Genomic DNA, 12,523 nt, shown 5'->3' on the forward strand with positions numbered 1-12,523 from the left:
GTTTAATTGTTAAACTCTTATGTTGTCTTGCTGGGCTGTTTTCCTTTCTTTCTGCATTTACCCCTTCTCTGATTAAATTCACTCTTTGGAACTCAGGGAAGGCCTAGGAGGCTAAGGTTTTTCTATAGACAAGAGGCAGGCGGAGGACATGGGGGTGGGGGGTGTCTGTTCTGGGAAGACCCCGTAGAGTCCTGCTCCGCTACAGTACTTGAGTTGATTCCCAGACAGATGCTCAGGGCCCCCTTCTGTACCCTGGGACTTCAGACTCTGAGCTTAGAGTCCCCTGATGCCACCGCACCTTTTCAGCAGTTAATTTCGCTCTACTTCCCTCTGGCTGAAGTTTCCTCCTTCGATGTGATCCTAATTGCCTCCATCCTTCAGGAATCCCTTCTTATTTTCCAGTGCTCTGTGGATACTTTAAGGCGTCTTTCCCATCATTTCTAGGGATTTGGGGCAGGAAGGGGAAGCCAGTGCTTGGGCTTGGACCACATGGCTTGCGGCATCTTAGTTGCCAGACCAGGGATCGAACCCGGGGCCCCGGCAGTGAAAGTGCCCTAACCACTGGACCGCCAGAGAATTCCCCATAGCCCATCATTCTGATAAAGTCTCCTGGCTACTTGGTCTTTTCTAGAATGTTCTCACATTCTTCCACCCTCCCAGCTTGCCGGTGCCGCTGTGGATTTCTGAAGCCATTTTGGAGTTGGGGGGACAGGGGAGAGGGAAAGTGTGTGTCCAGTCCACCACGCTGAGCTGGAACTCTCATTCAGTTTATGCCGGGGAAGTGGAAGCAGCTTCGCGAGGTCCGGGAGAGCGTGCGTTTCCTGCGTCAGGTTGGCAAGGACTGTGTCCAGCGCCGCCGGGAGGCCCTGCAGAGGGGGGAGGACGTGCCTGCTGACATCCTCACACAGATTCTCAAAGGTGCCAGGGCTCCCTCGAGGGCCTTGGGAGGGCCAGGCAGCGGGGGTGCCCCCCATCAGTTGACTCCAGCTGGTTCTGTCTGGCTCTAGGGGAGCGGGGAGTGGGGAGGAGACCAGGATTCTTAGTGTCCCAGGCGGCATCTCCTCCTGGGGCTCTGAGACTCGCCTTGTCTTTCAGCTGAAGAGGGGGCCCAGGACGACGAGATTCTGCTGGACAACTTCGTCACCTTCTTCATTGCTGGTTTGTAGCCACCAAAGGTTCAGAGCTTTGCAGGAGTGAAGGGGACCGTGGATGGCTTAAACCCTGGCTCAGAGATTTTCTTAGACAGTCTGAGCAGAGTTCTGCTGTGGAACTGGGGGGCTGGAGTGAGGGGAGCAGATGCCCTCTCTCTTAGCTTGGCGAGGCCCGGGAGGCTGTCTTCGTGGCCTCCCACCTGCTTCTGGAGCTGGCGATGGTGAGGATTTGTGAAGCTGCCTTTTTGGGCTCAGGAGAGGTTGACCACTTGAATTCAAGTCTCTGCCTCACTCAAAATTTATGCCGAGACCTTCCGTACACTAGCACCGGAAGATGTGCTAAGCGACCTTATTCATTTGCTCATCAAATATTTCTTGAGCGCTGTCCTTCACCTGGAAAACTTCTCCTCACCCTTCAGCAATCCCTTAGGTGTCTCTACCTCACGGAAGCCTTCAGGGATTGCCCAGACTCATCAGGCCCCAGTTAGAAGCTCCCCATGGCGCCCAGAGCTCCTCTCTGCCCACACATCCCACAGTGTTAAGTTGTATGTTTATCGGTGTAGTTCGCTAAGGTCTGTCTCCCCCAGCAGATTGCGTGCTCGGTGAACCAGGGGTTATGTTGTTTTGCTCACCTGTGTATTCCCAGGGCCCAGTGCCGTAGGTACTCATAAAGATTGGATGAGATGAACGAAGACCAGGCACAGGGAAGACAGAGATGAACAAGATGAGGGATACTTCATAGTCTGATTGTGGAGGTGGACAGACAGACAGAATTGCCTTGCTGGGCAGTGGATTTTCAGAGGAGGAAGCCTGCCTCCCCTGCGAGAGGGTCACGAAGGGGGAGGGGGTCTGCCATGTGGACGGCGTGGAAGAGGGCCCTCCAGGTGGGGGTCACATTCGCAGATAGCCCAGGAGACCTGGAGCAGTAGGGCTGGAGCAGGACTTCAGGGCACCGTCCTCTGCACGTGATAAAGTGCTTGCCGAATGAAGGCTGGCTGGTCTTCATGCTGTGAGCCAGGGGCCCGAGTCGGGGATGTGGTTCTTCCATAGGCCGGCTCTGTAGCCTGGGCCTCAGTTTCCTCATCTGTAAAATGGGGATGTCCATCCAGCCTTCCAGCTGGGGTTTAATAACTTCCCTCACGTCCTCCTCGCAGCCTACCATGAGCCCTGTGCCCCTACCGCAAGGGGCCGGGGAGAGGACAGCTGTGTCTCTCCTCCCATTGTCCTTTGGGGAAACTGAGTCACTGCTGGCAATGCAGAGCCAGGGCCAGGCTGGGACTTCCGGCCACTTCTGATTCCCCTGCCCGGCCTCCCCTCTGGGGTCCCCTGGCCGTGACTTGCCCACATTCCAGCCCTGGGAGCAGCTGGACCTCCTTCCCAGCACCTACTTGCTGGAAGGTGTAGGCCCTTCTCTTGCATTCGAGCAGCCCCTGGGGCCCCCTGGCTGGCAGTGGTTGCCACCTGTTAAGCTCCCTACCCCTTTAGAGGAGAGTGGTGCAACTCGGCTCCCTCCCTGGCCAACCGGGGTGGGGGTGGGGTTGATGCTGTCAACTTGACCAGAGCCTGCCAGAACCCAGAATCAGCCCTCTCCACCTGGGAGGTCGGTCCCCGGGACAGGAGATGCACCCTCTCCAGACCTCAGGGGCCGGTGCCCGCAGCTACATGGGCTTTGGGCTTGAAAGCTGTGCTTGACTTGAGTCCTAGCTCTGTTCCTCCTGCTGTGTGACCGAAGAGGGACACATTCCTCTCAGCCTCAGCTTGCTCTTCTGCAAAACGGGGACGAATATCCCTCCAGGCCAGGCAAGGCACAAGGATGGTTGGAGCAAGGGGCTTTTAGGGTGTGAGACACGGATGCATGGGGCGAAGGCCATTTCTTTGACAACATAGGTGGCACCAGGAACGCGGAGGTGGACAGGCATCTCCCTCGTATCCGTACGTCTGGCTCAGCCAAGGGGGAGAAGTGAGGGCTTGAACTACCGCCAGGGGCTTGGGGTCTCAGAGGCCAGGCAGGCTGGGACAGCAGCAGCCCCGTAGGCTTCGTGGAGCCTCCGCTCTCCTCCTTTCCTGCAGGTCACGAGACCTCTGCCAATCACCTGGCATTCACGGTGATGGAGCTGTCGCGCCAGCCGGAGATCTTGGCGAGGTACGAGGAGGGGAGATGGGGGGCTCCCCTTGACGTTGGTGAAGGGGTTTATCTGATGTCTTGTTCCTAGGGGACCACGTGCTCCCGTCTCCCACAGCTGAGCCCCCTCCAATGTGTCCTGCCTCCCTTCACCCCAGGGTCTTTGCACATGCTGCACCTACTTCTAGAAGCTCCTCTTCCTGCTTTTCTCCTGGAGAATTCCCCCTCGTCCTCCTCCCCCTTCCTCTTCCCCCTGCTCAGAGGCCTTCTTAGACCCCTGAAGCATCCACACTGTTTCCCCTCCTAGCCTCCTCCCAGCTCACAGATGCCTTTTCTCCTGGGACTGTTTGCTTTGAGTCTATTTCAGTCATGAAACCAGAAGCTCCAAGAGGGCAGGGCCGTGGCTCTTTCCCTCCCAAGATGTACTCAGGGCCTGGCCAGGGGCTGGCACTGAGGACTGAACAGAATTCCAAGCAAAGTGCTGAGGGAGCGCTTGTCTGCAGCTGGCAAGACAAAGGAGGGCATCGCTGGGGAGATGGCATTTGAGCTGGGCCATTGGTTTCCTTAAATACAAACAGTGTCCCTCAAGGACTGTGGCACAGATGGGCTGAGCTAAATGTAAGAGCGCTCTGCAAATACCGCCGACAGGCTTGGGGGTGGGACCTCCGTGGACGTGGGGAAGGGTCCATCAGAGCAGCGGTTGTCATCACCAGCAGGAAAGGGCAGACTGAACGATTGCCTGAGAATATAACACCGTTGGCCCTTGAACGACAAGGGTTTGAACCGTGCGGGTCCACTTACGCATGGATATTTTCCACTAAACACCACACGATCCGCAGTTGGTTGAATCCGTGGATGCGGAACCACGGACACGCAGGGCCAACTGTACAGTTATACTCAGATTTTTGACTGTGCGGAGGGTCGGTGCCCCTCACTCCTGTGTTGTGCAAGGGTCAACTGTAGCTTATGGGTGTTTAAAAATACGTAACAGTATTTATTAAAAATTTGGAAAAAAGCAGAAAAGTTAAAATAATGATTATAATGATAGATCCACCTGTGTGCCCCCCCACCCAGTGACAGTTCATGATTAATTACTGAATTTTGCCAAGTATATTATCACAACATTGCCCCACAGTTTTGCAACCTCTTCCCAAGTTCTTTTTTTTAATATTGTGTCTATGTGTATATATGTATATCATATATATACCATATATAATATCATATATATAATAAAATGTACCATTTAAACCATGTTCAAGTGTATGGTTCAGTGGCATTAAGTACATTCACACCGTTGTGGACCCATCACCACCATCCTTCACCACCATCCATCCCCAGAGCATTTCAGCATCCCAAACGGAAATTGTCCCCGTTAAACACTAACTCCTCACTCCCTGTCTCCCTCCAGCCCCTGGCAACCACCATTCAACTTCCTGTCTCCAGAAATCTGACTCCTCCCGGGACCTCATACGAGCGGAATCATAGTGTATTTGTCCTTTTTGTTTGGCTTGTTTCACTCAGCATAATGTCCTCAAGGTTCATCCGTGTGGCAGCAAGTGGCAGGATGCCCTTCCCTTTTGAGTCTGAGTGATATTCCCTTGTATGTATGGACCGCATCTTGTTTATCCATTCATCCATCAGTGGACACTTGGGTTGCTTCCACTTTTTGGCTATTGTGAATAGTGCTGCTGTGAACGTCGGTGTGTAAATATCTATTTGAGACCCATTTACCCAGAAGTGGGATTGCTGCATCACATGGTAGTTCTGTGTTTAACTTTTTTTTTTTTTGCGGTATGCGGGCCTCTCACTGCTGTGGCCTCTCCCGTTGCGGAGCACAGGCTCTGGACGCGCAGGCTCAGCGGCCATGGCTCACGGGCCCAGCTGCTCCGCGGCATGTGGGATCTTCCCGGACCGGGGCACGAACCCGCGTCCCCTGCATCGGCAGGTGGACTCTCAACCACTGCGCCACCAGGGAAGCCCTTTTGAGGAGCCTCCGTACCATTTTCTACGGCAGCTGCACCACTTTACAGCCCCGCCCACCGTGCACAAGGGCTCTGATTTCTCCACACCCTCACCAGCCTTGTTATTTTCTGTCTTTTGACAAAAGACCCCATCATGGGTGGGAAGTGGTCCAGGTCCACCTGTACGGCTGCATATTATTCTAACGGTGCACGTCCTAAGGCTTGTACCTGCATCCCTGCATCGCTCCTTCTGCTGTTTCCAGCTGCTGTGAACCGGGCTGAAATAGGCATCTTTTTGCACAGACCTTGTTCTGTGGTGGTTTGTTTCCCACAGCCGATTCTGAGCAGCACACACAGCGGGTGAATGTTTTAAGGGCCTGGAATGTAGTTCCCAGCTGCCCGGGCGTCTGCGTTTGGACTGGGAGGTTCTTTCAAGAACGGGGGCTGGGGAGCAGTGTGTGCAGCAGGGAAGCCCCAGGCCTCTCTCTTCACGCTTCCTCCCAGCCCGCCCTTCTTAAAACTAACGTGGGGCATCTCTCCTTGGAGACGAACTTGTCTTTGTCTGACTGACAGGCTGCAGGCCGAGGTGGACGAGGTCATCGGTTCCAAGAGGCACCTTGACTGCGAGGACCTGGGGAGACTGCAGTACCTGTCCCAGGTGTGGGGATGGGGGAGAAGCTTCTGGGCAGAGGTGGGCGATTCATCGACCAGCCTGCTGCCTCCTTGAACCCTTTAGTACAGGTGTTCTTGAACGTCACTGCACCTGAGAATCCCCTGGGAGGTTAAAAAACTGCCCATGTCCAGGCTGCTCCAGACCAATGATACTGAGTCGCTGGGGGCGGGACCCAGCATGGCTACGGTTTCCCAGGTGATTCCAGTATGGAAACCAGCCCAGTTAGTAAAACCCAGTTAGGCCTGGGTTCCACAAGCATCAGGCTTCCCAGCTGGGGGCCAGGCTCAGCAGAACCCCCCTCCAACCCCCAGCACAGCACAGGAGGAGGCCTTCCTCGAGCTGCCAGAGTCCTCGGGATGGTGGGAGCCCTGGTTTAGAGGGAGGCCTGGCTCTGGTCTCTGGTCTGGTCTGGTCTCTGGCACTGTGGCTTTGCACAACCCCTCCTCTGGGCCTTGGTTTCTCCTTCTGTCACATGAGGGGTTGGACACGCAGAAGAGGCTAACCTTGCAGGGGTCAGGGACCCAGTTCGGCCGTGGGTGCACGTTCAGCACCGTGGAATGGAGCAGAGGCTCGGGACATGCTTCTGGCACTTTCCATGGGGTCTCCTGATGTCTCTCGTTATCTCCCCGTGTGGTGTCTGCAGGTCCTCAAAGAGTCGCTGAGGCTGTACCCGCCAGCGTGGGGCACCTTTCGTCTGTTGGAGGAGGAGACCTTGATCGATGGGATCCGAGTCCCCGGCAACACCCCGCTCCTGGTGCGTGGGGGCCCTGCCTGCCTGCCCCTAGCTGGTCAATTCGGGGCTGTCCGCTGAGGTCAGGGACTCCTCTGAAGTCCGTGGCCCCGCTATCCTCCCTGGCCTCCCCGTGCATTCTTGTTTGAGCCCTACCGTAACCCTGTGATGAATTTCCTCTCCCCACCCCACTGTCCAGTGTAAGATTACAGCGGATGATTCTAAAAGGGAGCCGCCTCATTTACAGCTGAGGCTGCTGAGGCCCAGAGAGGTTAAGTTACTTTCCTGAGGTCACAGAGCCAGCAAGGGGCAGAATGGGATGTGCCCAGTTCCAGAGCTGGCCCACATTTGCCCCAGTTCCTTCTCTCTCCACGGCCCCTCCTCCCACTGAGGTTGACTTTCTCCCCCCCCCCCACCCCGTTCTCCTTTACATTTTCTTCCTCTGGCTGTTTCCTCATTCATCCATTCATTCAGGCTCCATTCATGCACAGTGACCTCCCCAAACCCACCACCTGCCCCCAAAACTAGAACGTAACCACCTATGTAGGCATCATTCTCCTGATTCCCCCCAAAAGCTGTCACTCTCCTGGATTTTGTGCTTGCCATTCCCTCGCCTTCGTGTGTGCGCACGCCCACACAAGAATACGTCCTAGGACTTGCTTTGTGACTCAGTCCAATGTCTACTAAGATAGTGTAGATTTCCACGTGTGGCCGTAGGCCATCCATTTTCACTGCTGTGTAATATTCTGCCATGTGAGTTGCACTATTGCACGTTGATTCCGGGGTCAACAGGCATTTGAGAGGGTCCCAGTTTGTTGCCATTATGAGCGCAGCTGCTGCTGTCAGCTTTCCTGTCCTTGTGTCCTGATGCTATGTGCAGATGCGTTTTTTGGGTGTGTGCCCAGGAGTGGGAGGGCTGGGCTGTAGGACAGATGACTGATGAACTTTATAAACTAGGGACAAATTATTTTCCAAAGTGGCTTTGCCAGTTCAGACACTCCCTTGCGGTGTAAGAGAGAGTCTGTTCCTTGTCTGCCTCACCACTTAGTAGGGGCCAATTTCTTATTTTTTGCCAGTTCAGTAAGTGTAAGGAAAGTATTTTGCTGTGGTCTTGATGTGCACTTTCCCGACTACTGGTGAGGTTGGGCAGCCCTACCCTGTTTCTCCTCTTCTGTGAGGTGTTTGTTCATCTCCCTCTCTTGGGTCGTTTGTCTTTTCTTATTATTATGTAGAGTTGTCTTCACAAATTCACATGTTAATCTCTTATCAGGTAGATGTGTTGCCAATGTCATCTCTAGATAGTGGTGTGTCTTTGTTTTTAATGACCTGACGTTCTTAAATTTGTTAGTGGTTCGTTATCTTGTTTTGTCTTGTTTAAGAAATTCTTCCCTGCTTTGAAGTCAGAAGAGTATTCACTGACATTGTCTTCTACCGATTTTACACTTTTGAAAGTTAAGCTCCTATCTATCTGAAAATGATTTTGCGTATGGTGTGAGGTAAGGGTCTGTGTTTGCTGAGGCTACTATCGCAAAGCATCATGGACACAGTAGCTTAAAGAGCAGAAATTTATTTTCCCATGGTCCTGGAGGCCAGAAGTTCAAGATTTAGGTGTCAGCATGTTGGTTTCTTCTGAGGCCTCCCTCCTTGGCTTGCAGACAGCTATCTTCTCCCTCCATCTTACCTGGCCTCTTCTCTGTGTGTGTCTGTGTCCTAATCTCCTCTTCTTGTAAGAACACCAGTCATACTGGATTAGGGGCCCCGATGACCTCATTTTAACTTAATTACCTCTTGAAAGAGCCTATCTCCAAATACAGTCACATTCTGAAGTTAGGACTTCAACTTATGAATTTTAGGGGGATGCAGTTCAGCCCCAGACAGAACCTATGTTTATTTTTACATAGGAGAAAGACGTGCTCCGGTCCCACCTGTTGAGTCTCCCGTCCCCAGGGCTCTGTCAAGCCCTCTCCAGCACGTATCAAACCTTCATCCATGTGTGCTTCTTTTTTTTTTTTTTTTCTTTCTTTGGCCACACCATGGATTTTAGTTCCAAGACCAGGGATCGAACCTGGGTCCTCGGCAGTGAGAGCGTGGAGTCCTAACCACTGGACCACCAGGGAATTCCGTATCTGTACTTTTTATTTTTTTTTAAAACATCCTGCACCCATAATACCACCTGCCTTAACGACCATCTCTTCAGAATTCCCTCACATCTGGCAGGGCAAGGCCCTGGGGCTGACTCTCAACCCACGCGCGCAACTCCGTGGACCTTGAGTGGGCAGACCCAGGCTCTAATCCCGGCCCTGCTCCCTGCTGGCTGGGTCATCTCAGGGAAGACCCTGAACCTCCAGGCCTCAGTACCATCCCTGTAAGATGGGATAATGGTACCTGAGTCGACAGGATGATACAGGATAATGTACATCACGTGTCTGGCAAAAACCCCTGGCACATAGTAGGTGCCCTTTGCTGACCTTAGACCCCTCCTGGTCTTAGGCTCCCACTCAGCTCCAGGCCCCCCCCTCCAGCCCTGGATGCCCTAGACTCTCACACAGAGAACCAGGGGTAGCACGGGCTTGGGGAGACACTTTGTGCAAAGGTCAGCACCCAGGGCCCAAGTTATGGGGCGTGAATGGCCCCTGGGGGCCGGGGCAGGGAGCATCAACTTCAATCAGGAGGCACCAGGTGTGCAGGTGAAAGGCTAGTGGGGGCTCTGTGGCTCCCCCACCCCCACCCCGCTGAAGCAAGCCTTGTGCTGAAGAGAAACTTTGAATAATAACAGCTCTCGGGAATCTAGAGAAAGATGGCCTCGCAGCAGACCTGAGTTTGCATCTCATTTTGGCCGCTTACTTGCCAGGTGACTTCAGGCAAGTCATGAACCTCTGAGCCTCAGTTTCCTCATCTGTAAAATGGGGATAATTGTAGCTCCCCCCATAGGGTGAGGTCAAGCATGGGATGATGTAGCGTGCCCAGCTGGTTGGCAGCACGTTGGGCTGCCCCCTTCCTTCCTCTTAGAGACTTTTCAGGGGCCAGTGGAATTCCGCACTGGTCCAGATGGGCAGGTGGAGAGATGGCCAGGTGGAGAGATGGGTGGGGAGATGTGTGGGTGGGGAGATGGGCCGGTGGAGCAGAGCAGGGGTGAGGAGTGCGGGAGGGGGTACTCTGCTCCGAGTCTCCCCACTGGGTGACTGCAGCAGGTTGGGGAGGTTCGAGGGGACCCATCCTCGGAGCCAGAGACAAGCAGATCCTCTGCTCGGCAGTTCAGCACCTATGTCATGGGGCGGATGGACACATACTTTGAGGACCCGCTGACTTTCAACCCAGATCGCTTCAGCCCCAAAGCACCCAAGTAAGTCTCTCTTCAAGCTGTCCACAAGTGGAGACCTGGTGGGAGGTTGGCCCCAGCGGCCTCTGGTCTGAGCTGCCTGTGCTCACTGAGCCCACATAGCCTTCCAGATCACTGCGAGGGAGTTGTGAACCCCACTCTACCCGCATTTACAAGGAGGAAATCACGGCTCAGAGAGGCTAGGTAACTTGCACAAGGACGAACAGCCGGGAAGGGGAAGAACCAAGGTTTGAGCCCAGCTCAGACTGGTTTTAAAGTCTGTGCTCATAACCAGTCCCTTATACTGGGAAGGCCTGTGACTTGGGCAAGCGACGGCATCCCTGCCCCCTCACACCTTGACGCTCCTATCTGAGAAATGGGAATACCAACGGCTCCCTCTAGAGGTGGCTGTGGGGGTGAATGGTTTCAAGTACTGAAGCAGTGGTGGGGAGGAGAGCCAGGCTCAGGGGACAGATGCCTGAGTCCAGACCCAGACTGCCCAGAGCTGGGCATGCGACCGCCTGAATAAGTGGAGTAAGTGACGTAGGACCTTGGGGGTGTTGCTTTGCCTCTCTGAGCCTCAGTTCCTCCATCTCTGAAATGGGAATAATAACAGCTCCTTCCGGAAGGCTCAAAGGAGGATAAAATGAGACAATGCTGACCCGGAGCTTAGCCGAGTAAGCTGTTGATGTCTTTAGCATGTTCGAAAACCAGCCCTGGCCCAAAGCCGGTCATCACAAGGTTGGCTTTGTCACGACTGTCGCGGGGCTGCCTCCTGACGCCTCTCTCCCCGCACGCAGGCCGAAGTTCACCTACTTCCCATTCTCCCTGGGACCCCGCTCCTGCATCGGGCAGCAGTTTGCTCAGGTAGGGGGCCAGCGCTGGGGTTTCTGCCCAGAAGTGACTGCGGGGTGACGTCTTGTCCAGGAAGCATTTCAGAGCCCTGCTCTAGGTCCCTGGGCTGGGGGCTGGGGGCTGGGGACCCAGGCAGCTGTGGCATTTGCTGTTCATTCCCTCATTCACACCACTGACCCCCCCACCCCGCCCCTGCGCGCACAGATGGAGGTGAAGGTGGTCATGGCCAAGCTGCTGCAGAGGCTGGAGTTCCGGCTGGTGCCCGGGCAGCGATTCAGGCTGCTGGAGCAGGCCACGCTCAAGCCACTGGACCCCGTGCTGTGCACCCTGCAGCCTCGGGGCTGGCAGCCCGCGCCCCCGCCCCCGCCCTGCTGAGGGGACCCGTGCAGGACCGGACTCCTCCGCCAGGGCCGCGCCCACGCTGTTCCCCTGCCCTCTTCCCCGGGAGCGCCCTCCACACTGGCTCCCAGCGGGCCCTCTGCGCACCGCCACCTGCTTCACAGCCCTGAGAGCTCTCCGTCCTCTGCTAACTCCGCTGCCCTTCCTGGACCAGAGCCTGCCATCTCCCAGCTGCCGCCCAGATGTGCTGTTGTCTCCCCCCACCTCTTTGCACAGGCCATGCCCTCTGCCAGACACCCTAACTCTTGCTCACTTCCTAAAGCCCTCTTCAGGTGTCACCTCCTCCAGGAAGCCCCCCTTGCCACCCCCCGGCTGGGCCAGGGGCTCCTCCTCTGTGCTCCCTTGGCCACCTGTGCTACCTCTAGCACCACACTGACCACACTGTATCATGAGTGTCCTTCGATGTGACCGACTGTCCTGCCAGGCTGTGAGTGCCTCAAGGGCAGAGTCTGCGTGTGATTCACCTCTGAGCCCCCTGTGCCCACCCAGGACCTGGCACAGAGTCGATGCTCAATAAATAAATGTGTTGACTGCATGAATGAACTGCCAGACCAGGCCAGGGCGCTCTGGCCTCCATTTTCTCATCTGTAAAATGGGTGCCTTGTTGAGACTGATCTCCCTAAGGGCTGATGCAGCTCTGGAAGCTGCCCCTGGAGATGCCCAGACAATGCCACGTCGGGAGAAGACGGCCCAGGTTCCCAGGAGGGCCCCATGTTATGTGCAAGGCCATGCTCCTGGGGGGTGAGGCTGGGACTGTGGGCAGTTTGTTTTTTTTTTTTTTTTTGCGGTACACGGGCCTCTCACTGCTGTGGCCTCTCTTGTTGTGGAGCACAGGCTCCGGACGCGCAGGCTCAGCGACCATAGATCACGGGTCCAGCTGCCCCGCGGCACGTGGGATCTTCCCAGACCGGGGCACGAACCCGTGTCCCCTGCATCGGCAGGCGGACCCTCAACCACTGCGCCACCAGGGAAGCCCTGTGGGCAGTTTTGAGAGCTTGATTTGAGAGGGTCGGGGGCCCTGGAGCCTGTGTGGTCTAGTCTGCTCCCAACAAGGCCACTGACACTCCAGAGGGCCTCACATAGGATGGAGCCCCCAGGATCTCTCTTGAGGGCAGCTTGGTGGAGCTGAGTGTGGACGCCTGGCCTCACACCCACTGCACCTGTGCACCTGCTGGCACAGGGCTGCCCCTCCTGACCTGGGCAGAGGAGGCTGCTTGGGCCCAGGGGCTGAGACGGTAACCCTCGCGGCGGTGGGTGGGTGAGGAAGCCGTCCCTTCCTCCTCGAGGCTGAGGGGTGGCGAAGGGGCAGGAAG

General features: G+C 55.6%; 1 protein-coding gene across 2 annotated transcripts in view; it reads left to right on the plus strand.

The window, feature by feature from the left end:
• The window catches only part of LOC101280175 (cholesterol 24-hydroxylase), a 34,253-nt gene extending 22,494 nt beyond the window's left edge, over nt 1-11,759 (plus strand). For both annotated transcript variants that reach the window (XM_049706510.1, XM_004262388.3), the window contains 8 exons: nt 768-918; nt 1,096-1,158; nt 3,222-3,294; nt 5,808-5,892; nt 6,551-6,661; nt 9,892-9,980; nt 10,757-10,823; nt 11,016-11,759. In XM_049706510.1, coding sequence (XP_049562467.1) covers nt 768-918; nt 1,096-1,158; nt 3,222-3,294; nt 5,808-5,892; nt 6,551-6,661; nt 9,892-9,980; nt 10,757-10,823; nt 11,016-11,186 — 810 coding nt within the window. In that variant the 3' untranslated portion in view covers nt 11,187-11,759. The remainder of the gene's footprint in view (nt 1-767; nt 919-1,095; nt 1,159-3,221; nt 3,295-5,807; nt 5,893-6,550; nt 6,662-9,891; nt 9,981-10,756; nt 10,824-11,015) is intronic.
• The last annotated feature ends 764 nt before the right edge of the window (nt 11,760-12,523 follow it).

This window comes from Orcinus orca, chromosome 2 (genome assembly GCF_937001465.1).
Source record: "Orcinus orca chromosome 2, mOrcOrc1.1, whole genome shotgun sequence".
NCBI classification, from domain to species: Eukaryota; Metazoa; Chordata; class Mammalia; order Artiodactyla; family Delphinidae; genus Orcinus; species Orcinus orca.